We start from the raw sequence: 25,091 nt of genomic DNA on the forward strand, positions 1-25,091 counted from the left end.
TCGTGATAGTGTGTCCCTGAGCAATTAGAAACTTGACTATAATTGTTCTGTGAGGGCAGAGATGTTTTTTTGTGATTGGTTTAGCCGAGTAGTGCATATATTGCGCACAGGCTGTATACTCCCCAGGGAGTTGAGATGGTCCAAGGAATGATTTAAGGCCCAGTGACCAGGGGTAAATGTCGGGGTAAATGGCATCCAAGGATAAAGGCAGTGGACACAATTGGTAATTACTCAAAATAATTATAAGCATGAAACCTCACTTGGTAACAAGTAATGGGGAGAGGTTGATAGTATAAAACATAGTGAGAAAAGGCTCCCTCTGTGGTGACGTAGTTTTTGAGAAGTTTTTGTGGAAGTACCTTTCCACAAATTTTAATTCGAGACCTCAGATTTACATTTTGAGGTCTTGAAATCAAGCATCTGAAATGAAAGCACACAACTTCGTTAGCCCAGGTTGGACTCCTTCGTTGCAGGCAACGCGACGGAGTCCAGGGTATAAAGGTCCCGTACCATTGCGAAAAATTTTCAAAAATCTGTTTAAAATATTTCTACCTAACTCGGGAGTCTGAACTTTTACTCACTTGATATTTGTAACCGAAATTCAACCTGAAATGTATACAAATTCTATTTGAGCTGGAAGATTTTATGCCTCCTGGATTTTAAAATGTATGTAGAAGGAGTTGAAGGCGAGTTAACGGCACCTACCCTGTTTTGACGGCGAATAGCGGCAAGATAATACACTGTACTCAAAGCCGTGCGCACTTGGGCTCACACTATCAATTGGTACACGATGATCAACATCGCCAGTGCAGAACTTCAACATATTTTCGGATATATTTTCTTCCATGGATATATTTGTTAGCTGTGAACTCTTTGAGAATATAGCGAGGGACACTATGAATATATGAACGGAATTTCAGCTTCTCAAATCAGGTAAAAAATAAAGAAAATTGTAGTCAAACTTGTGTTCGCATTGTAAAGAACCTTTATACCCAGGACGTCAGTGCAGTGGCACTGACTGACGTCCTACCAGGGCTAACAACTTCGTGTGACAACGGTGTTTTTTCTGTTATTATTATCTCGCAACTTCGATGACCGATTGAGCTCAAATTTTCACATGTTTGTTATTTTAAGCATGTGGACGTGGTTGAGATACAGCAAATGAGAAGATTGGTCTTTGACGCTAACCAATAGTGTCCTGAGTGTCTTTACTATAAGGAGGCCCAAAATGTAAGGCTCACGGTGGAGCCGTATAGTTTTTCAGAAGTAGTAGTACTTCTAGGAGTAGTTGTAATGATAGTTTGACCAGCAGACGACAACAACAAATTACTGTCAAAGACGCTGTACAGGACTTAGGTTAGGGAGTGGATGTGGCACATGTTTGCATACACAACGCGCATAATATGATGAATGGGGAAAAACAACAGTGTTGACCGACTGGTGTCAGAAAGAAACAGCTGTAAAACCACTTAATAGCACACTTACCGTTAAATATCCAACACACTTCGTGCCTGGGAGACATCTTCATTGCGCACAATGTTCTTGAACCACCACTCTGCCACAAACAACATCATTTTTGAAGACAAAAATTTGAAAAAATCTTGCATTCGTCTCCCATCCATGTGGGTGCTGAACTTCTGTTTTTATTTTATCAAAATTGTCATCACCAGAGGGCGCTATCGTGCAAGCTCTGAGCGCAGGCAGTGCACGCCCACGCCGGGCCCGGGCCCACGACACACCCCATGCCTGGACGAATGAGCGCGCTAGATAGAGAATACAGTTACATACCATTGGAAACTTGATGGTTGCAACAACTCGGGACATAACTTGGGACATAACTTGATACTTTGTGATCTAAAATAATGCAGTTTTAAATCATCTTGACCCTGGATATATATATATATATATATATATTTTTTTTTAAAGATATTTTAACACAGAAAAGAATCAATTTTTAGTTGCATTCTAAATGTAAAATAGTGCATTTTAGTGCAAAATTCGCATTTAAGGGATTTTTGTTAATTTTGTTGATACTTTAAGTATTTTTTAGCCAATGGTACTTTGATGTATCAGTTTAAACCACATAAGTTTGATACAAATGGTGCAATGTGGTGTAAGCTGTAGTAATAATCAAACATTTCTTTTGGGAAAGATCAATTGTTGCTTGTCAATAACTTTATTATTTTATAAAAAATTGTTTGTTGAATTAACACTGGCAAATATTTCAACCAGTGAATACCAAAAGAGAACCAAAATGTATACCAATTGGTATTAACAGCTGAAAAGATCATTAAAAACAAACACATATTACCTACGAGCCTTATGAACAATGAGAGATATTGACATTGGTTTGTTTTTAAAAAGTGTAAAATTTTTAATACAAAATAAAACCGAATCACACCATTATTTTTACAAAATTACAGACATAAATCATTACTACTGTGTTTCTTTACTTCCTCACTCCAAATCGTCAAAAGATGAAGAAAAAAATGACAGGTCCATGCAAAAAGCTACGTAGAGCCCCTTTCACACATGAGTTTTCAAAATGTACCTCGTCTGAAAGGAGACAATTGTTTCTACTATCCAAGTTCTCTTGCAAAATATCGTCAAACATTGGTACATTTTACAACCATGCTAAAATTTAGCAAGGGACCCCAGGTAAATTGCTGTCGTGTGGTTAGCTCTTTAGTCAACAATCCAGTTCAATTATCCCTTATAGATGACTGGTTTAAAAGATGACTGATTTTTACCATAAACTAACCAGGCAGTTATTCCGACAACTACATGTACCTAAACATCATGTTAGACAGAAATCTTCACCTACCTTCACAGTTTGTCCATGGATCAAGCATTTTTTTACTTATTAAATTACTTGCATTGTAATTGCAGCATTCTACTTCCATCGTTAATTAGGTGCAAAATCAGCTATTAAATGTTTGACACAACATTTACGAAAGTGAAAATGACAACTAAATTAGCAATCCTGATCTTACCCTTCCCCTCCCCACAGTAACAGTTAAAAACATTTTAGTTCAAAACTTGTATAAGCATTTGAGGTGCCTGAATATTTGTCAAGCAGTTCAACTCGGAATATGTGAAATTTCAAAGAGATTAGAAGAACTGCTCAAGTTAGCGACCACACACCAGTCCGTTGAACAACTTAAAGATGACGGCATATCGCTTCTTAAAAGCACAGCATCCGACATGGTTCAGGAATACTCGTCTTAACTTGGTTTTTCCTCAGGGTGAGCTGTGCAGCTTAAGTTCAAGATAACATACCAGATATTCTAAAATACAAAGCATCTTACGGAATCCCTTATCAAATTTGTCTTAATTAAAAATTAAAAATAAAAGTTAATACTGCATCCCTTCAAATCATCTCAAACCGGTCACAAACAATCATTCCAACGAAGAAATTTATACAAGTTCCAACTTTCTAGTAAAAACCAGCAAAAAATCATAAGAATCTTTGACTATCTTAAAAACAAATTGATTGCGGTTACAAAGAAATCCTGTGGTGTAAATCAAAGTCTTCTAGATAGCTCCGACCCTTATCTGTTTGGGGAACAATTAAATTCCTAGCTCCTTGGGGGTTTTGTTAACTGGCACTTCAGCGGTTTTGACGTTAATGTAGTCGACCACTGTCTGTAAGCCTAGTCTACTGTAGTAGTCTGTCTCGGCAAATGTGCGTTGCATCTCCTGCAAAAAAAACAAAAAACCAAAATGGGATAAGTATCATAGATTTCTTTTTTAAGAAATAAATAGGGTAGTGAATCCAATTTAAAAATGAAATTGTGTTAATAATAATGATAATAATAATATTGAGATCTTACATAGCGCACATAAACAAGGCACTCAAGGCTCAAGTTTTTTACAAACATTCAGAAAGATAGGTTATTGCAGTGATGGATTCTGAGACCCAATTATGTAGCACCTGAGGGTTTACAAGGTGCTACGGCACATACAGCAGCCACAGCCATTAACACCGGGGCGAACCCCTTCTCTTTTCAACAAGTGCACTGGGTTCGTTTACATGCGTTACACAACACATTTGACCAACGGCTTTACGTCCCATCAGAAGGACGAAGCAATGGTTTTAACTTGAAAACGTTTTGCTTAAGGACACAAGTGTCACGGCTGGGGATTCGAGCCCACACTCAGCTGATCAGAAATACCAGAGTTTGATTTCGGTGCTCTTAACTGCTCGGCCACGACACTTCCACAAAAAAACTGTTAAGTCCCTTGCGTTTTATCTGGGGTTTCAAAGTGAATAGTCTTGTGAAGTTTTCTGTTAACACCACGTACAGCTCTCTCTGAATTGTGGTGGTTCTGAAAAGGACCAGTGGTTTGACAACTTAAAGTCTCAATCAGTATGCTTTTAATTGTCTTCAGGAGAAAGCTGGACTCTCGCTGCTCCTTAATGCTGGATCTTAGAGTAATAATATAATAGAGGCTTCTTATGTACTCCTTTTACATAGCACCATGTAACGTTTCACAAGGTGCTGTGGGGCTGTAAGCTGCTACTCAAACCAGGAACACTGAGGTGAACCCCTTCTTTGTTTACGTTCAGTGCACTGGATTATTTTATGTGCGTTACACAACACACAGGACCAATGGCTTTTCGTCCCATTTAAAGGAAGAAGCATCATGGTTAAGTGTCTTGCTCAAGGACACAAGTGTCGTGACTGGGGCTTGCACCAATACTCTGCTGATCAAAGAAACACACCAGAGTTTGACTTCGGTATTGTTATCTGCTCGGCCACTCATGCCATAAAGAGTGGGGGTCATCTTGGCTCAAATCGTCTACGCTCCACAAGATACGTGCCGGCATAATATTCATAAGGTTGGAGGTTCAGGTAAATTAGTCCCCGTTCAGTGCATAAATTATCTACTCTAAGCGATCACAACCGAAGATACTTACGAAATACCAATTAGGGCCTGAGGCGATGTCACATGACTCGCACACGCTTCTGCCGACTCCGTCATTGTAGGCCTTGCAGCTACATATCTGGCATTCTTCAATCTGGGTGTGCTCCACCATTCTCTGGGTCAGCACATCCACAAACTTCTTCTGGGCGATCTTGGTGGAGTCGAACACGGCACCGCCGGTCTCAAAGGCCAAGAGGGCACACTGATTGATGGGCTCGTTGATCAGCTTGCGGATTGTCTTGTCACCAAACAGGGTGCCGCTGTTTAGGGCCTTGTTGGTGAATACTGTGCGGTTGTCAATACCTGATGATCAAAGGACCACGTAGTAACAATACGTATTAGGGAACAACGTTGTGGAAAGCCTGTCTTCACTATTTCCTCAGCCCCAGCGCCTTGCCTTTACTAAAGGCGCTGGAATTGCTTAACGTATAAAGCACGCTTATTGGTTAAGGCAAGCGATTGGGCCGAGCGAACTATAGAATATCCGTGCACAAGAATCTGTGCAAGTTGATAAGCCCATCCCAGCGGTCCTGAATAGACCGGACCGCTGGGGCCGAGCGAATCTACACTATAGGTTAATGCCCTGGTTAGTGGCTGGCACCTGGGAAAAGACCTCGCCTTAAGCTCTGTCCATTATAATAACAAAAGTGGCTTCTTATATAGCGAACGTATCAGTCACTCAGTTAAATAACGTTCAAGGCGCTTTAACATACAGTATTTTCCTGCAAGGTACATGTATGTGGGACTACGTTTAATTTGAGACGTACTCCTTTAACGCCCATCCAAAGGACAGACAACGTGGTCAAGTACCTTCTTTAAGGAAACACTCTGATTATCAGAAACCAGAGCTTGAGTCCGACCCTCTTAACCACTAGGCCACGATACAGGCAGCTAATAACAGACCTCGCCTTCGGCTCTGTCCATAGTCAGAACCACCATTCTCAGAAGAGTTAACAAAAGAGGCAAGTTTCATGGAAAGTGGGGGCCAATCAATAAGATCCAACTCTGTGGCAATGATTCAACTCATTTACATGTACATATAGACAGATTAAATGTATCAGACGGACAATTTATAATCTAGATTTAACTTTTGTAAATAAGATCTGCCCAAAATTTTCCCAAGATCTGCTTAAAGAGCAACAGAGGTAGAGTAAATGCAATTTGCGCTTACCATAAATGACTTGATTCTTAGGAGAGTTGTTCTTTGCACGGGTTGGCACAAGCTGGAGGTCTGCCTTCAGCAACAGGTTGAACTGGATACCTTGTCTCATCAACATACTGGATACATCAGCATAGGTCTTCTCCTGAAATCATTAACAGAAAAAAACAGGGTTAGTCTCCTGAAGACGACTAGAGCAAGCTTGTCAAAACATTGAGACCACTCCGTAGTAGTGACGCTAAATAACAACAGATCCCTCGATCCACTGAAGCTTAAGAAGTAGTCCCGGCTGATTTTCTAAAAAGCAGGACAGTTCTTTTCAGAATTGAGAAGTCTCCCATATTCTGAAAATCTCTGCAGTAGTAGCATCTTAAGCATGACAAGTTCTCAAAAGAACAAAATCTACCTGGCTAGCAGATACACATATGGTGTTACAGCAAACCACAAATATATAGGGTAAGTCTGAGTTGAGTGTTCTGCAGTATGTTTAAGTCGAGGTAGAAGTTAAGGCAGAGGTTGCCTAAGCTTATGCCGAGCTAGAAAGACAATTCATGAATTCAATTCACTAAGCCACTCTGCCATGACATTGCATAGTGACAAGTATTTGTGTTGTAACGTCACTGAGCAGTCTTGAACTTGAACCTTCTATAATATCTAACAAAAGTTGTCTTTGTTTAATAGAATATGTTAAAATGTAAAACCGCAGTATTTTGTGCTGAAGCCTAGAGACTCCGAGCCTGTGAGTCATACCTCCTGAGGTCATAGGTCATGTTGATCCGACCTGTCTTTGCTCAAAATTAAATGAGTTATTACCACATATATGTTTGAAGGATTAACACTAAGAATCTCACCATGTGATAGGCACGCTGGCAGTCAGAGCAGGACAACAGGACAATGTTCTTGGCGACTCCGGCACGGAACGGATAGTTCGCAGCGGCTAGGATGGCGTCAAAGGTATTGTTGCTTCCATCTTCGGAAAACTCCAATGCGGTCAATCCTTGCATACGCAGACGGCGCTTCTCGTTGAAGATGGCGCCATCGATGGTGTGGATGTGAGGAAGATCGTGCACTCCTTCACCGCCGAATCCAACAATGCCAAAGCGATTGTCTGTGAACTCTGTCAGAAAAAATGCAAATTTTAAGAAAGTTATTATTATTTTTTACTTATTTCACCAACAAAACAAACACATTTACAAAGGAGCAAATACAAGAAGATCAATAAAGAAGTAATCCAAACAAAAACAGAAGCAAAAAAAATAAATAAATAAATAAACAAATAAATAAATATCACTCCCCACACAAAGCTGCTTGAGCAGTTTACATGCAGATATTTTGAAACTGCTGATCCATAATGCCCAGTTCATACTTCCTGCGATGTGAATTTGATGTCACAACTCTGTTTTTGCAGCGATATTTGGAAGAGAGTTGAGTACAGCTCAAGTGCTGGGAATTACTCGATACGAATTTGTTATGTCAACATTCGCTTTGCATTCGCAGGAAGTTTGAACCGAGCTTTAGCCAAAGGTGAACGTGCACAAATTTTTGACTTCTCCTCAGTGCAACTACATCGCATCTCGATTTTGCTATTTCTTAAGGAGTTTCTAAGGGGCTTCACAAGGAATTTGTGTACAAAGTCTTTGAGGGATCGTTTACTACAGAGACGAAGGAAAGAACAAACAGGAATGTGTGAACTTATGGTTTTTTTTTATTACTTGAAGTACAGGGGTCGATTTCCCAAAGAGTAACAACTAGTCCTAGGAGATATAAAAAAAAAAGATGGTTAGTCCTATGTCGAGATAAGACTCGTCCTAACTCTTTGTGAAATCCACCCCAGGAACTATTTTAAACCTACGGCGGACGTTCTTGAGTTCAGTGTCGTACATGTCGACGATGTCGCCGATCTTGTCCGTCAAGTCTTTGTTGCATTCTTTCTCTTCGACGATCAGGATCACGTCGGCTGATTTCTGGATCTGCTCAGCCTCGGAGAGAACTCTAATCTCGTCCTGGCCGTACTCGCCAACTGGAGAATCACATACAACTAGAGGGGAAGAGAAAGCAGAGAAAAACTTACTGACCATCTAATAAAATTTGACAAGTACTTAATCACTATTTTAATAATAGGTTTTCTTGGTCAATTTCAGCAAATGAGAAGCCAATTTAACCAGCAAACTATTCTAGTTAGCACGAAATTGAATGCTGCTTAAATTGGTCATTCAATTTCGTTTTGAGCTTGGGCGTATACTTTCTATAATGTCTGTTGTTGTGTAACAATTCTTGTATTACACTAACATGGTCAAACTATGGGTGCGTTCGATTAGCTTCACTGGTCGACCCCAGTGTGCCCCCGGTATGATCGAATGGCTTTGACGTCATTCCAGGGGCTCACCCGCGTCAGCCCTCAGTGCCCTGCTTGTGGAGTAGGTCCCTAGGGGCTGGTCTGGGGTGCATGACGTGACCACTAGAGGGTGAGTGATCGTTCGATTAGCTCTTGTCAGGGGCTCGCCCGAGTGAGCACCGCGGGGTCGACCCAAGGAAGCTAGTTAAACTCACCTAATACATTCACCAACAGTTGTTTATGTCCAAACAATTTGATAAGGAAAGTGCTAACTGTCCGGTGAATGAGCATATTGACTTACCACATGACTTGGGCACAGTGATGCCGACCATCATTCTGTTGCACTCGTTGACGTAGGCCTTGACCGAGACGCAAGCTGCCTTCTTGCGATCATCGGCTGTTAACTGGCACATGTTGCTAGCACACATGGCGTAGTATGGTGCAGGATCCACCTAGTAACCAGAGACAAACAGCAATGAAACTAGGTTAGCATAAAGAAAACCAGATTAACTTGTTAAATAACCTATAACCAATAGTTTAATCGGGTCAACCTGACGAAACCAATGTAGAAATATAACCAGGTTAACATGATGAAAACTAAGTTAATATGATGAATACCAGATTAACTGTTTGAATAAACCAATAAACATAATATAACCAATAGTTAAATCGGGTCAACACAATTAAAACAATGTTATTTTGTACCTATTAAAACAGGTTTAAAACTTCTATGAAACCTTGGTCCTGTGGTCCAGTGTGAATTTCAAGCCATGTATTATTTAAACTACTGTCCCACCACCAAAAATTTCCGGGCCCATGTAAATATTCAGCCCCAAGTGGGTTTGAACACTGTTTCTAATCCAAATTGTGGCATTGGGCCTTAGTAAATTTTGAGCCCTGAATGAATATGAAAGTTGAGGTTGTCGAGGTGAAACAGTAACCACTTACCACTCCGAGACACTTGGTCAGAGTAGACACCTCATTCAAGAAGTGCTCAGCGCACACAGCATTCTCCTCAACATGTGGGTCCTTGTTGCATTCTGGAAGACTATCGATCTCGGATCCAGCGCAACGCTTTCCAACCTTCCAGCTGCGGGTGAACTCATCCAGATGGCGAGACATATCGCCCTCGCTGTTGGTCATGTCGTCCAGGTCGTTGTAGTTGTAGGTGCCGAGGAGACCTGCCGTCTTGCCGTAGTACCAGCCGCTGATGTCTACGGTGCAGATGTCTTGGGCGATCTCGCAGGTGATGGTGACGCCATTGGTGTTGTGGATGCGGATGCTGTTGATGTAACGCATGACGGTGGTGTGTCCATGTTGGAAGGGCATCTCCAAGAATTGCTTGCCATGGGAAACCTGCAAAGGTTAGAACGAAAAAATAATCAATTGATTAAGAGGCCCTCTCTTCTAAATTGACGAAAACATATAATTGAATAGGAAGTTAATCAAGGTAACTCGAGTATTACAAGGTGCCATGGTGTAATTAGATCAAGAACACCAAAACAAAATCAGAAACACGGTTACCCCCTTCACAGTCCGCAAGGATGTAGGCACGGGTATCATCCACTAGAAGCCCGGCTGGTAGACCAGAATGCACTAACTTCCAAACTTTTTCAAAGCAATTATTGTTCAGTGCCTCGTTTAAGTGTCACGACCGGGATTCGAACCCACAGTCTGCTACAGACAACACCAGAGCTTGGGTCCGGTGAACTAGACTGTTGGGCCACGACACGCCTTTCCTTTTTATTACTTACAGTGAAGTCTTGCTTGATCTCATACACATCGGTGTCATTCAAGTACAGCACGATGCTCTTGCTTCTACCGCCAGCAGTCAGGTCACGTTCATAATCCACAACAACGGTGAAGTTTCCGTCGATGAAATCGTGGGCAAGGAGGTAGCTGCAGCCACTGCTGAAGTCATAGTGGGTGCGATCGTAGGTCATGAAGTGGTTGGAGCCAATAATCATGCCATTGGCTGTGGAGTTATGGAATAAAGATGAAAACAAATGTATTAACAAAATGTATGGCAGCTTTGTTGATACATGTGTTTTATATATCTAGGTCCGTTATTTCTAATGACTTTTACGTTTGTCAACCAAACTAGATCCGCCTTAAAAAAACCTGCCTTGAAATAAGACGCTTTACAGATAAAAAGAAGTATAACAAGCAGCCAATAAACAAATCAAAATATGCAAAACAACAGCAAGCATAATCAGAAACAGGATTTCCATGAACCCCTTCCCCCCCAAACCCAAAAAACCCAAAACAACTACAAAATAAAACTCATGGCGTCCTATGACGAAGGAGGAAGGAAGAACCATTATCTCCCAGAAAATGACTTATTTTGCCCTGATTTTTAAAGGAAGCTAACCTTCATGTGGAGGAAGCCAGTTGATGGGGTTGAGGTACACCTTGCTGAAGTGGACAGCATTCCACATCCTCCTCTCCATCTTAATCTTCTCTCCCTGAAACCACGCCGTGAAGTTTCCCTCGCGGTACAGCAGCATCGGCTCCGACAACATCAGCTCGTACATGCTGCGCAGAGACCCATCGGCCATCCTGATATCACCCAGTGTGTTCTTGGAGCGTTCACGCACTTCGGCGATCATCTCCTGCAGACGCTGGGTCATCTCGACCCGGCGGTAGGACTCGGGCGGGGTCTGGAGGCTGTGAAGCTCAGCGGGGAGGTGGTAGAGGACGATGATCTCACCGTTCTCGATGTCGTACTTGATGACCTCGTACATCGGATACTTGAAGTAGTCCAGGATGTCAAAGTTGTACTCTTTCAGGGTAGCGGCCATCTTCTCTTGGATGCGCAGAATGTTTTCATTGTTGGCTTCACGAGCCAGCTCAATCTGAATGCAATTAAACGATTTATGAACCATTAGATATCGGCATGTAATCAGCATTCTCCCTTTAGGCACTGGACACATAATCCCAATTGTCAAGGAGCAGAATTATCACGTTGTGTATCCCAACAAATGCATAAAATTACAAATCTGTAAGAATTCAGACTCAATTGGTCATCAAAGTTGCAAGAGAACAAAAGTAGAAAACACACCTTTAATGCACAAAATATGTGCTTTCAGATGCCTAGCAAAGGCTTCAGGCCCAACGCCTTTTAATATTAGAGTGAGAAATGGCCTCTTTCTCAAAAACTATGTTACATTAACTGTAGAAGGAGCCGTTTCTCACAATGTTTTATACTTTTAACAGCCCTCTCTTTTTGCTCATCTGCTACATGAACTTTAGAGGGAGCCGTTTCTCACAATGTGTTATACTATTAACAGACCTCTCCATTGCTCACTACCAAGTAAGTTTTTATAACAACAATTATTTTGAGTAAGTACTACATTTTTTTGTAATAAATATATATATTTTGATTAAAACGGTTCCCTGCAGTATTTAGTTGATTGATAGCTTGACCACAAACCTCTCCCTTGATCTCATTGAAGACAGCGATCAGCCTCTGGACATCTTCTGACTCTCGGATCTCCTCAAACTTGGCCTCCGCCTCCTGACGCCATTCCCCTACCGGGAAGCGTTCCTTTAGCTCCTCCCACTGCTCGGTCAAGTCTGCGTAGAATGCTGACCCCTTGAAGCTAGCCTCAATCTTGGCAACCATGGCGTCGACCTCCTCTGCAATTAATCCAACAATAAATAATATAGTTGGGGTTTGAAACAAAGAAAAATAGAGTGAAGCTAGACATGAACCAACGACCTCCGGATTAACGTGACGGCTCTCTACCAAGGCAGTTAGCAGCCTGCAACATAGAGCCACAATGACCTCGGCCAGCGAACAAAAGTCTTTGACTTTTTGGCAGAAAAGCTTAGAGGCCTTAGAGAAAAACCCTTGTGGCACTGGAGAGAACCAATGTACTATTCTACTTACATATGGCAGTAGCTGGGGAATTGAACTAGTGTCGTAGTGGTGAGAGGCGAGTGTGTTGTCCACAAAAGCCAGGCGTGATATTCATCGAGTGCAAGGGCACATAACATTGGATAAGCGAATAATCAAATGGTCCTCATTGGAATTGAACGCGCACATTGACTTCTAATGAACACGCACGCCCACAGCTATGTTGTAGGGCTGGTATTTGAATGATAATGTCAAATTCAATACGCTCTATAAATCTAGAAGTTTTTTGAAGAAACCTAGGGGAAAATCTATTGCACCTTTTGTTGCAGTCCAGAGTGTCTCAATGCTCTGCACCAGCTCTAATCTCCTCAGTCTTTCCCTGGTCATTGTGGAGAGCAATGAGTCCTCAGAGAGGACGGTTTCACCTCGAACATCCTTGATAGACGTCAGGAAAATGTTTTTCTCTGCGATAGGATCCTCTCCCTGAAATGACAGTAGATTAAGTACACAGGATAAAGAAGTGGATGCGACATAACGAAAGGGCATTTTAACATACAAGGCGTTTTAACATACAGTATTTCCTGCAAGATGTGGGACTACATTTGAATTAGGAGACCTAATCCTTAGCACTATGTACAGTGGCACAATATGCTGTCGATTCAGCCAGGAACAGCTTTTCTTTTTGATAAGTGCACTGGGTGCTTTTACATGCGTTACACAACACACAGGACCAGCAGCTTTAAGTCCTGTCTGAAGGCACACAATGGTCTTGCTTAAGAACACAAATGTCCCCACTGGGGACTTGAACCCACACTCTGCTGATCAAACACCAGACACTCGGCCACACAAATATCACAACATGGAATCCACACAGAGGTTGAATTCGGTGCTCTTAACCCCTCCGATGCAAATGTCACAACTGGGACACAAATCCACACTCTGCTGATCAGAAACACCAGAGTTTGAACTCGATGCACTTAACCCCTGCGGCCAAGACACTCCCAAACACTAACCTCTGTATTATATTTGGGTTCATACACCTCAGGTTCTGCCTCGAGCTCAGGGATGAGGAAGTCGTCTCCGTAGGGGTGGCGGATCGGGAAAAGCAAATCCATCTGGCTGTTGTGTTTCTCAATCAGGCTCTTGAATAAATCCTTCAGTTCCTTGATCAATGGTGTGATGTTATTCTTGTAGAAGGATCTTACACGTTGGTTTGTGGCCTGTGTCGACAGGAGAAACATAGTATGAACATAAAATAAAATAAAAATATTGGATTTGATTGAACGAAATGTACATATTGTTTTGGGGGATATTAAGTGAAATTAACAGTTCTTAGTTTGGGTATTGCTTCAGTTTAGGGCTGTTAGACCGACAATAGACCCTACTGAATATGACGTCACCATTCAAATATCTGCCCAACAACATGGCGTCTGCGAGCGTGTGCATGTGCCTGTGTGTACGTGTGCCCATACTTATATATTGTATATCTATGGCGTAAGCCATTGAAATCAATGAGGGGAATGCTGCATGGTGCATTGATGTACGAGTCTAGATCTCAAAATTTTTGGAAAAATACTTTCTTCTCGTTAACTACTTCAGAGGGAGCCATTTTCTCACAACCTCTCCCCATTACTCGTCACCAAGAGTAAGGTTTTACGCCAGTAATTATTTTGAGTAATTACCAATAGAGCCACTACCTTTACAATGTGAAGAGTATTTCAAACGAAAGCAACAAAAAATCAAATTATCAACATAAAAAAAATTGAGGGAAATTATTCTTACGTCAACATATTCACTGCCATCAAACTTCAAGCTTTCTGCTAATGTTGAGAATCTCTCCCTCAGACGGTCCAGCGTGCTTCTCAGCTCCTCGGTGGTTTCCGATGAGTCAATCCTGAACTGCTCCCAATACTCGGCCCACTTGGTCTGGTAATTTAAAACAGAAGGAATTTTATTTTATTTAATACCACTTGTACAATTAGACACCATAATTCACTAAAATCAAAAACATTTTTCTTCTAGGTGATGTATTTCTTTCAGTAGGAAACTTAAACAAATACTATGTCCACAGACTAAACGGTGTCTATCAGGAATGGTCAGACAGTAGGAGGGTTATCGTAAACTGACCTGGGTTGATATGGGCAATGTAAGAGATCTCCTTTGATTGGCTGTTGAAGTCAACCATAGACCTCATGTCTTTTCCATCCAGACTGTTGACCATAGTCACCCTGTAGATCTGATGCTCGGCGTAGGAGCGGTCTTCAAACTGACCGGTGAGGAGCATCTCATGCATTGGATTGTTGGACTGTAGCGAGAGAGCACAAACAAATTACAATAGATTTCAGAACATCTCACGATTTGGGGACAATCATTTTTATCATTTTTTGGTGATCTGGTCAATATTGCTCTACTTACAGTGATGGAGTATTTCTTCAACACTTTGTCCCACTTAATCTCAAAGGTGTCAGGTTGGACGTCTTCAGCGAGAAGGGCTTCTCCTTCCATACCCAGAACAATGGCCTTGTTGTTGTTCAGGAAGTTACTGTTGGAGGTCGGAGAAGGGAGGAAGAGTAGGCAAAGTTGAATCAGTCATTGATATAGCCTCTAATCAAAATAACCGAGCATCCCCAAACAAATCACAATAATAGTACTAGATTCTTAAATAGCGCTTTAACACGCCTCTAAGGGGCGTATGGAGAGGGCCAAATATTTCGTCCTGCAAGGTATGTTGAGCTACGTGTTTAAGTATTCCTTTAAAGCACCATGTAATGGTTTACAAGGTGCTGTGGCACATTAAGCAGCCAATCAAACCACGAACACAGGGGTGAACCCCTTCTCTCTTCGATAGGTGCACTTGGTTCTTTTACATGCCTTACACAACAGGATTTTTGTGCTTTGAAATAAAATAACGAGCACAGGTCCTAATGGTGTGAAATGCCACTGTCATTGAAACAATTAAGGAGGAATTTTTCTTATTCACACTTAAGACCACTCCTCATAATTACAAGCACGCTGAAAATACGTAACATTAACAGCAACAAATAAAATAAACAAAATACATGTACACAATACAATGTTAACCTTGAACCAATAGTTTGAAAGAGTCCCATTTTCTTGTGAAAATTAACAGTGGAATCATTGGTGATGGAGATGTATTTATCCAAAGTAAAATAAAGCTTAAAATCCAGTTTTAATAGTGCAAGGGAGGGTCTATTCTCACTCATTTTCATTTTATAGGTATGGAATCGACACAAAAGAAGGATCAGATTAAGAGCACTCCAATATTTTGTTGTAATACCAAAAAGGAAACACTTTTTGCCAACATAGAAAAAGATTTGATGATATCACATATCGAAACCAACGGTTTGTACATGTTTGTTCACAAGCGCCTTGAGCGCCACTGAGCAGTTTGTAAGAAGCCATTATTAATAATATGTTTATGATTCTTATTAATAAACTTACAAGGCAGTGGACATGTCCAGTCCGGTAATGGGATGACGTACAGACACATCCAGATCATATCCGACACTCTCTGATGAACTTGTATTCTGGATTTGCAGCATGGCTTCCACCAACTTCTGTTCGTCCTCGCTGTATTTTACAACCAGACTGGTACTGAAGATGGTGTTTTCAAGTTGGACGGCTGCGTCCAATGTAGCTTGGATGTCCTGCAAAACAACATTTGTGATGCGATCTAGCTAAATGAGTAGTTTGTGGAGTGACTTAGAACGAGTTACTCATTCTAACCTAGGACTAGCCATACGTTGATATCTCCTAGGACTAGTCCTAACTCTTTGTGAAATCGACCCCAGATACTTAACAGAGGCAACAAAGCCATCATCTCCATTAATTTCTACCCTAAAAATTTACAATTTCCTCATAGGATGCCCCTTACCAAGGAGAAAAATACCTTGATGCCCTTGCCCTTTCAAAAACGAAGCATACAGGCCTGTGATGAGATTGAGTTTGAGACACACAGATAGAAGAACAGTGTGACAAACATAGAGACCATTTAATTCTGTTTAAGGCAGTGGACACTATTGGTAATTACTCAAAATAATTATCAGTATAAAACCTTACTTGGTAACGAGTAATGGGGAGAGGTTGATAGTATAAAACATTGTGAGAAACGGCTCCCTCTGAAGTGACGTAGTTTTCGAGAAGGAAGTAATTTTCCACGACTTTAATTTTGAGACCTCAAGTTTAGAATTTGAGGTCTCGAAATCAAGCATCTGAAAGCACACAAGTTCGTGTGACAAGGGTGTTTTTTTCTTTTATAGTTATCTCTTACCTCTGACGACCAATCGAGCTGAAATTTTCACAGGTTTGCATATGCATATGTTGAGATACACCAAGTGAGAAGACTGGTCTTTGACAATAACCAATAGTGTCCAGTGTCTTTAAAACATCTATAAAACAAAGTTGTTAACACATTTTCTTCGTGACTTACCTGATGGTTGCGCCTGGAGAAAGTAAGCGTAGCACGACGGTTATTCTGTCTGGAGTTAATGAGAGAGTATGATCCTGCGAGCATCATGATAGATTCATCCATGTTGTCCATGACATTGATCTGACACACAAAAAAAAACCAATAAATTATATAAAGAAGCAGTACAATGTTCTTACAAACTGGGCACTATTGTAAATATGGAAAGGTTTGCGGTAACACCATGTAATGATTATCTCTAATGAGTTGGGGTGGTTCTGAAAAGAACCTTTGGTTGAAACTCTACGTTTCGATCAGTATGCTCTGATCGTCTTCTGGAGAGAAAAAAAAAAAAAAAAAAAAAGAGAGAAAAAAAAGATTTTTTTTGTTTTTGTTTAAAGCTACATACAGGGACACATTGCCGTGGATCAGGAAAGTTGGTCTATGAAAAACGCTTGAAACCGTTTGTTTTGAAAGGCATTTTGTGAGAAAGATGTTTTAAAAGTAGAATATATTGATCCACACAAATATGCCTCGAAATTGCGTGGTTTTCCTTTTATTTTGCGAACTAACAAGGTCGGCCAATTTCGAGGCATTATTGTGTGAATCATTCTATTCTACTTTTATAACATCTTTCCAACCATATGCATTTTACGACTAACGGTTTTCAACGGGAAGAAATTGGGCTGGCAGCATCATACAGATACTCTTGGTTGCATTTTGGGGGTCAATGACCCTGTGTGGTATACAATGGTGAGAAACTCAGGTGCGGGAGATCATTTTTTAATCTAGACATCATCCAGCACAGATCCAATTATTGGCATCATGCAATCCGAATTACAGAGAAATCCCTAGGGTCGATTTCAAAAAGCATCCATCGTAAGACAACCTGTCAGCATTACCATGGTGATTTTCATTGTGACATCACACTTTACTAAGCAACTACAATTGATTTGCAGTTAAGATCAATCTTAGCTCTTTGTAAAATCGGCCCCAGGTAATAATAATACATATGACATCAAAGCAAAGGACTCACGTCAAAAGTAGCCATGTCTGATAGTTCGTCATTTTGCCTGAGGACGACTCGGATCTCCTTGGGGAGAGGCTCCAGGTTCATTGGATGGATCAGGACAATCCTGACCTGGTTCCTCTCTGTCGTCAGCGCAACGCTGATCATCTCATCATCGGTCAGCTCACCCCACAAGAACGCGGCTTCACGCGACTGGATTGCCTCTTGGATCTCACTGCCGAGGCGGAGCTTCATCTTGGACAGGGCCGGGTACTCGGTCAACTGAGGGAAGGTCAACTGGAAATCCGCGGTTTTCTTGGGGCTGTTCTTATCCCAGTTGCACATCAAGTTCATCTGTTTACATACAGGGAAAGAACAATGAATCATCATTAAATTACAATAAAAATAATCACGGCACAATTCCATATCGCTGTTAAAGGTGTTGAACATGTTTGGGTCATTTCTCACTTGGTGTATCACAACATAATGCATAAAATAACAAATCTGTTTGGGTCATTTCTCACTTGGTGTATCACAACATAATGCATAAAATAACAAATCTGTGAAAATTTGAGCTTCAATTGGTCATCAAAATAGACCGTCAAGCAGGTTTATGACATTGGACCCAAGTCTTACTGTATTGCTTTTTGTTACCTTCAGTTAGATTGGAAAACTCACATGAATGTAAAGTGAGGGTATACCACTGTTTTATAATGTATAAGATTTTGACAACTCCTTCAAAGTCATGTGGTTTTATAGAATGGGATTTAAAAAAAACTTAATCTCATAATGAAATTTTTCAATTTTAATAAAATTCAAAGAAAAAAAATACTTGCCATTCGAGATTCAGAGATTTGCAGGTCTGTGTTGAGGTTGCAACCAGATTCGCCTGAGCCGTAGCGGGTGACGACCACGAAACTTCTGTCAGGCATATACGTGTTGGTTATGCTGAACTCAGTATTATAAGTAATCGACTCCGTCTCGGTTGAACCAGACAAAATGTAGAAGTTGAACTTGACATTCTCACCCTCGGACGGTTCGATCGTCAAACTGACTTCTTTGGTGTCTGTATTGTAGTTGTACACAGTGGTGATGGTCAATGGCTCGAAGTCTTCAGAGCTAAGAACGAGAATTGTCGTGTGTACCTCGTCGAACAAGTTGACCTTAGTGTATGATAAGTCAACCTCGGCGATAGGCTTGGGCTCGGAGCCGCGGTACAGCTTCACGTTGGGGTTGAAGGAGTTGACGGCCTCGTTGTAAACAGTGTGGAGGCGGTAACGTCGCTCCAGAAGCTCCACGTTGGTGTCCACGTCGTACAGCTTCATGCTCCCGTCGGATTCATCCTTGGCGAGAACGGAGAAGCTGAAGAGGGTGTTCTGGGAAACGGCAACGGAGAAAGTTGTCGATACTGAGGTGTCCATGGTGTACACCACGATGACATCAGTCTGGATGGTGTTATCGGGAGAGGTGAGCAAAAGAGTTGCGCTGTGAGACTTCTCCTCCTCTCTAGTATCGTTGGTGTACGTGATGGAGACTTCAAATTTCTCTGTGGTCAGGACACCGTTGGTTCCAAACTCGATTGAAGAAGCTCCCTGAAGAGTGCCTGCGTTGAGGTCAAACTTAAGCATGTTGGACGAAGTAACAGTGCGCTGAATGGTCTTGAGGGTGACCGTAAGATCTTTGTGTGTCACAGCGCCGTTGCTCTTGTCCTGCAAGTTGATCACCATACCCAACGGGCGCTCCTGGTTGGGGAAGTACATCAAGCGGGTATCAATGTTGGTAGTTGCTGAGCCCTGGTCAACGGTTACGTTGAAGCTGACATCTTTGCAAATGGCAAGAGGTGTTCTGAGGATGACCTTGAACTCACGGCGGTACATGAAGTCTTCGTCTACCATTTCCTTCAAGTCGTATTTCACTCCGGCAAACAGGATGGGTTGCTTCTTCCTAAATAGGGACACCTGATGGTCATGGTTACCGTCCCGAACGCTGACCACAATTTTGTAGCCCATTTCGGGGAGAGGCTGCGACATGTTATTACTTGTTTCATAGATGATGAAATAGCGACCTGTTTCATAATCCTTACTGTACTCGTAGTCAGTGCTTTGAGAATAAAACAGCTCGTTGTTTAAGGTGGCTGTGTGCACCGAGTGCTGTTTGCTGGCAGACATCATTGAAGAAGCGGAGTACATGAGACGGTAGTTTTTGTTTGGAATGTCGATCAAGGAAAAGGCGTTAATGTCTGTTCTGGGTTTACCTTCCTCTGTAGAGACAGCAGAGTCCATACCGATTGCGAAGACCTTGGCTGTCCCCATAGTGATGTTGAAACCAAAGTCCTTATAATTAAGGGACTCGTGAAAGTTTACTGCGACCGAGATTGGACTGGCTGGACTAGTAACGTTGAATGAAGCCACCAGGTCTCTGTCTTTGTCTTGGGCAAACTCAATGCTACGGTCGGTGAAATCAAAGCGATACGCAACAAGCTGCTGATCAATGAGGGACATTGAGGCACCTGATGAGACATCAGAATCCTGCATCCAGACGAACCAGTTGGTTGAGAAGCTTCCAAGAGGGTAGGTCAAGACGGATGAGATGTTATGAGCTTCAAGATTTGCCTCCTCGTCAGATGTTGGAATGTAGCTGGAGTCCAGCGACGCCATCTGATCTTTCCAGTGAAGGGTGGTGTTAAGGACCATCTTCTCTGACTTGACGAACTCCCATCCCTGTTTGACTGCGTATCTCCACGTCTCAGAGCTCATGGAGGCCTCAAAGGCACCCTTCCTAGGTCCAGCAACGGCGGTGTGAGTCGAGATGACGGCTTGGATGATCTGCTTCTCCGAGGTGTTGTTCAGGATAGCGAAGGAGAAGTCAACAGGGTGGGTCTCGTTGCGGACAGTGTGCTGCTGGATCTCGATGTTGATGTTGTTGGCTGGGTTGCGAAGCTTGAAGTTCAGGACTTCGTTCATCCTGGATTCAGAGGACTCCCATGTCAGCAGATGTCCCATAACAACCTGAAAATAATGGGTAAATTAGTAGAAATAGAACCGGTTGAGTATTGACCCCTTGCACGCTCGTCACACGTGGTGACTGTGCCAGGCTCACTATTTTGGCAATAGGTTTACCAGTAAATGCTGCGTCGCCTAAAAAACGCACTTCACTGAAAATGGCACAGTGACATTGCCCACCAGTATGGCGCATCAGAGATTGTTCTGATGACGACATCAGGTGAATTGGGTCAATACCTCAATAAAATGTTTGCTTGCTGAGATGGGGTTTATAATGTTTTGTACACCATTTTGGCAAATGTCGCCCAAAGCAAACAGGAAGGGTACTCTTTACCCCTGCGGGTGTACAAACCCCATGGACCCCCTCAAGGAGCGTTTTTTTCATACCATGGTAAAAAGATTTGTCTTTGATGGAGATAAGCTATTGTTATCCTTCAACACTATTATGAAATCGACAATGTTAAAAAAGCAGACAACGAAATGGAGAACGAAATGTAATCGTGTTTAAAATCAGGGCTGTTAAAACTTCCTGGGGGCAAGATTGAGATAAAAGCTTAATTTTTCTGCGAGCGCGAAGCAAGGCCTGATTGAGATAAAAGCTTAACGTTTATAGTTTTGAGGCTGTTCCTTATGGTTTTATCTTCATCTTCTTATGAATTTTATCTGAACTTCTTTGATGAGTAATTTTTAATTTGTTTTTCATTTATATTTTTTAATTTTATTTTTTTAAGGGGGTTTAAAAAAAATGGATTTCTGGTTAAAACATAGAAATCATATCCCTGTTATGACAGAAAATAATATTCCGATGAAGGTGTGGGTTACCTTATTGTCCTGGCTGCATTCTTCTCCGTTGTAACGATAGCAGAGTTTGCTGGTAGCCTCAGAGAGACCAATCCTTCCGTTGTATTCCGTCTCGAACAGGAAGCTCAAGAGAGGGAAGCGACTGAACGTCCATTCGGTCTTTAAGTCCCACTCAGTGTGACCCTGCATGACAAAAAAACCCAGATTAATCAACATCATAAAATACAGATATTCAGTTCAAAGGCACTGGACACTATTGGTAATTACTCAAAATAATTGTTAGCATGTAAACTTACTTAAAACAAGCAATGGGGAGCTGTTGTTAGTATGAAACATTGTGAGAAGGCTCCCTCTGAAGTAACATAGTTTTAGATAAAGAAGTAGTTTCTCACTTCAGCCGAGGTCTCGAATTCAAGCATCTGAAATCACACACATTGTGTGACAAGGGTGTTTTTTCTTCAATTATTCTCTCACAACTTAGTTATTTTATGCATTTGTTAGATGGCTGGTCTTAGACAATTTACCAAAGGTGTCCAATGCCTTTAACTAGCAAAATATTTAACAGTTTTTACTGTGCCTTGAACACCCAGTAGGGTGGATAAGTGCACATTACACGTCTTTATTATTATCTTTTTAAAACTAACTATTCACCTCTACGGTCTTGTTGGTGTACTTGGTGCTAATGACGACCTCCTTAACGTTCTTTCCGTTGACGCGTCTCAATGTGTTCACATCAACCGTAATGATGTTATCTCTCTTCTGTTTCTGCCATGCTGCTGACACGTTGAGGTTGACGTAGCGGCCGCTGATCTGCAAGTCCGTGCTGTATCGTAGCTTCTTCATGCTTTCTGTCTTCACAACATCACCTGAAATAAGTCAAAGTCAGAATCTCTACTAGTTAAAAACGATCTTGGTATCGATCAATGGAGAGCTGTTGATAGTATAAAACATTGTAAGAAACGGCTCAAGCATCTGAAAGCAAACAACTGGTGCAACGGATTGATGAAACCCAGCCTACATCCGTTTGGACTGTAAAGGGGGTAACCCTGTTTCAGCCCTAGGAGTAGGTGGCAACAGCCTCTGAAAAAAAAATTGTAGCCCTCACCTTCAAGTGACCTTCAGGGCTTGTGTGTCTGGCGAATTGCATAAAAAAAAATTTAAAACAAGTTAGCTGGGTAGCATTTTTTCTTGTAGCCGGCTTTATGGAACTAGGCCGTGATGTGCTGCAAAACACCCCCATTCTGACACAACTTCACAGGCTCCCTCAATGCAATAATTTCAAGCTGATGCTCATTGTCCCCAAAGCACCTTAAGGCACTGGACTCAGCCGTGCTACTCATTTTTCCAGTTTGATAGCCCGGCAGGCTAGTGGGAAATAACCCAAAAGTCAATATCACAAACAGCATAACTGTGCTGACGGTGTTGTTAAGTTTGTGCCGTAACTCAAGACATATAATGTGTTTTTTCGGGCTACCAAAATCTCATTAGGGCTGCTAAAAATTCTTGGTTACTAGCCCTGCTGACTACCAAGAAAATACACTTGATTTCGTCCCCTGGACTTGCGGATGAGAAGGTAAAACTTACGGAATGGTCTTGCCCTTTCAAAGACGAAGCCTGTTCTCACCTGTAATAATCACCATGGCTGTTTTAGGGCTGTCCAAGGACATCCAGAGGGCCACCCGAGTCTGATCACCATCACGGACGGCGATGGAGCTTCGGTACTTGACCACGTTGCCGCTGGGGCTGGTAATATCCATACGAGGGTAGAAATTAATGACTGGGTCACCGTCGACTACCTCTGGTCTTGATTCAACCTCAGCGTCCAGGGTGTACACGTTGGTTTTGTCCATAGTCAGAGCAACCTCCAGCTTGCGGAGCAACTCGTCGTTGAACATCTTACCTGTATAATAAAACAACGTAAAATCTAGGGAATCTATGGAAACACTAAACTGACACTTGGCAAGCGTACATTGTATGTACAAACACAGACATGCTAGCTCTGGTTGTATAGACGCAGCCGTCTTTACACACCTTAACAGTAGTAAATTTCACTAGCCGCCCAAGTATAATAATAATAATAATAAGCATTTGTAAAGGCACACTGCATCTGAAGCATTCAAAGGCGCCGGTCAAGATATAAAAAGTTACAATTTGTAAGTGGTAGGGAAAGCAAATGTGAACAGGTGTGTGTTCAGTTGCTGCTGAAATAAGGGAGATGTTTTCAGGATAGTGGTATTATAATTTAGGCCCGGTCACACGGGCCTCAATAACAAGATCGAAAACAAGCGTTAAAAATGCACGAGTAGTTGAATAAGCGTGGGCGTATTTTGCGTGGAGCAACTCTCTTTGCGTCGTTTTCATTATCGCTGCAGTGTGACTCAGCCTTAAGGCGTTGTTGATACATACCGTGTAGATCAAGGGTCTTGAAGGGTGAGATAACATTGAGGCTCATGTCCTTCTCGTTGCGATTGTAGGTGAAGTCCAATTGGAAGGTGCGTGGGTTATCAGTGTCTGGGGCTCCCATCATCAGATGGAACCTGTCTGTGATCTCAACAACATTCTTCACGCTCTCCTGCGACAATAACAGACAAAGAGTTGCTTTTACACTTAGAGCCATAAAATGAAGATCAATTTCAAAAAGCCTTTAAGCTTCTCTGCTAACAAAGCGAGTGGGTAACAGTTTCTCTACGAAAAGAGAAAAGGGAAGTTTACCCTTCAGTGGGAGAGAAGGAGTTGGAGCAAATCATGGGCCCGAGGTTGACAATTCTTTGAATGTTGGAAAAAACAGCGTGATAAAAGGAGACTGATCGAAAATTTGAAAATATTTAGATCCAAATCTGAAACTTGCATTTCAAGTAGAAGCTCGGGCGATCGTGCGATCGTGCACAAAGACAAAGTGGGACTTCAGTTCAGGATCAGTGGTTTTGTTCGTGCTGAAATGGTGTGCACAAAAATGTTTGCACTATCAGTAGATCTTGCAGGGTGCAATTTGCCAAAGTGCAGGAATAGTTTGCTTAATATGTCGATCGTTTAGGTTTGTGCAATATGGCAATCCTGCATGAATTAATTGTGCAATTTCACAACAAAATTTAACCCTGTGGAGAACCCTGCGTACATTGTAGTAATTAACCTTCTTAAACATTGTTCCATAACATACAAGAGAGCAATGGACTTTTTATCAAGCTGAATGCTCTTACCGTGTCTTTGTCGTAAGATCCTTCGATTTTCCATGAAGTGAGCGAGGGGTCAGTCTTCTCGATGGTGACCAACATTCGGCCTGGTCCAGTCAGTGGGTACATCGGAGTTCCTTTCTGTTCAAACATAAGTAACCAGACATAAGCAGTTATTGGTTGATAAAATTTGCCAACACACTGATATGAACTGTCTAAATTTTCCTCTTCTTTTTTTTAAGGAGGGGGGGTAAAAATATGCATCCAAAACCACTTATGAATGTATCAAAAATGTTAACTAAGATCGACTTGAAATTCTATTTTAGAAAAAACAGAATGCTTTTAGCACTGCCAAGTTAGGGTCAAAGAAATTAATTATTATTATTTATTTTATTTTTTTC

The 25,091-nt window shown here is 41.7% G+C and overlaps 1 protein-coding gene across 1 annotated transcript in view; it reads right to left on the bottom strand.

The window, feature by feature from the left end:
- Window positions 1-2,157: 2,157 nt before the first annotated feature.
- LOC117306591 overlaps window positions 2,158-25,091 on the bottom strand; it is a gene marked incomplete at its 5' end in the record, with an annotated part of 43,190 nt that continues 20,256 nt past the window's right edge. Inside the window, 24 exons of the mRNA XM_033791072.1 lie at window positions 2,158-3,699; window positions 4,922-5,232; window positions 6,101-6,233; window positions 6,940-7,205; window positions 7,941-8,126; window positions 8,725-8,875; window positions 9,372-9,779; window positions 10,178-10,398; window positions 10,795-11,278; window positions 11,857-12,062; window positions 12,600-12,765; window positions 13,296-13,502; window positions 14,065-14,208; window positions 14,375-14,587; window positions 14,698-14,824; window positions 15,745-15,950; window positions 16,733-16,852; window positions 17,745-18,071; window positions 18,554-20,725; window positions 21,542-21,703; window positions 22,172-22,386; window positions 23,145-23,420; window positions 23,927-24,092; window positions 24,718-24,831. Coding sequence (XP_033646963.1) covers window positions 3,571-3,699; window positions 4,922-5,232; window positions 6,101-6,233; window positions 6,940-7,205; window positions 7,941-8,126; window positions 8,725-8,875; window positions 9,372-9,779; window positions 10,178-10,398; window positions 10,795-11,278; window positions 11,857-12,062; window positions 12,600-12,765; window positions 13,296-13,502; window positions 14,065-14,208; window positions 14,375-14,587; window positions 14,698-14,824; window positions 15,745-15,950; window positions 16,733-16,852; window positions 17,745-18,071; window positions 18,554-20,725; window positions 21,542-21,703; window positions 22,172-22,386; window positions 23,145-23,420; window positions 23,927-24,092; window positions 24,718-24,831 — 7,110 coding nt within the window. The remainder of the gene's footprint in view (window positions 3,700-4,921; window positions 5,233-6,100; window positions 6,234-6,939; window positions 7,206-7,940; window positions 8,127-8,724; window positions 8,876-9,371; window positions 9,780-10,177; window positions 10,399-10,794; window positions 11,279-11,856; window positions 12,063-12,599; window positions 12,766-13,295; window positions 13,503-14,064; window positions 14,209-14,374; window positions 14,588-14,697; window positions 14,825-15,744; window positions 15,951-16,732; window positions 16,853-17,744; window positions 18,072-18,553; window positions 20,726-21,541; window positions 21,704-22,171; window positions 22,387-23,144; window positions 23,421-23,926; window positions 24,093-24,717; window positions 24,832-25,091) is intronic.

This window comes from Asterias rubens, unplaced genomic scaffold (assembly GCF_902459465.1).
Source record: "Asterias rubens unplaced genomic scaffold, eAstRub1.3, whole genome shotgun sequence".
NCBI lineage: Eukaryota > Metazoa > Echinodermata > Asteroidea > Forcipulatida > Asteriidae > Asterias > Asterias rubens.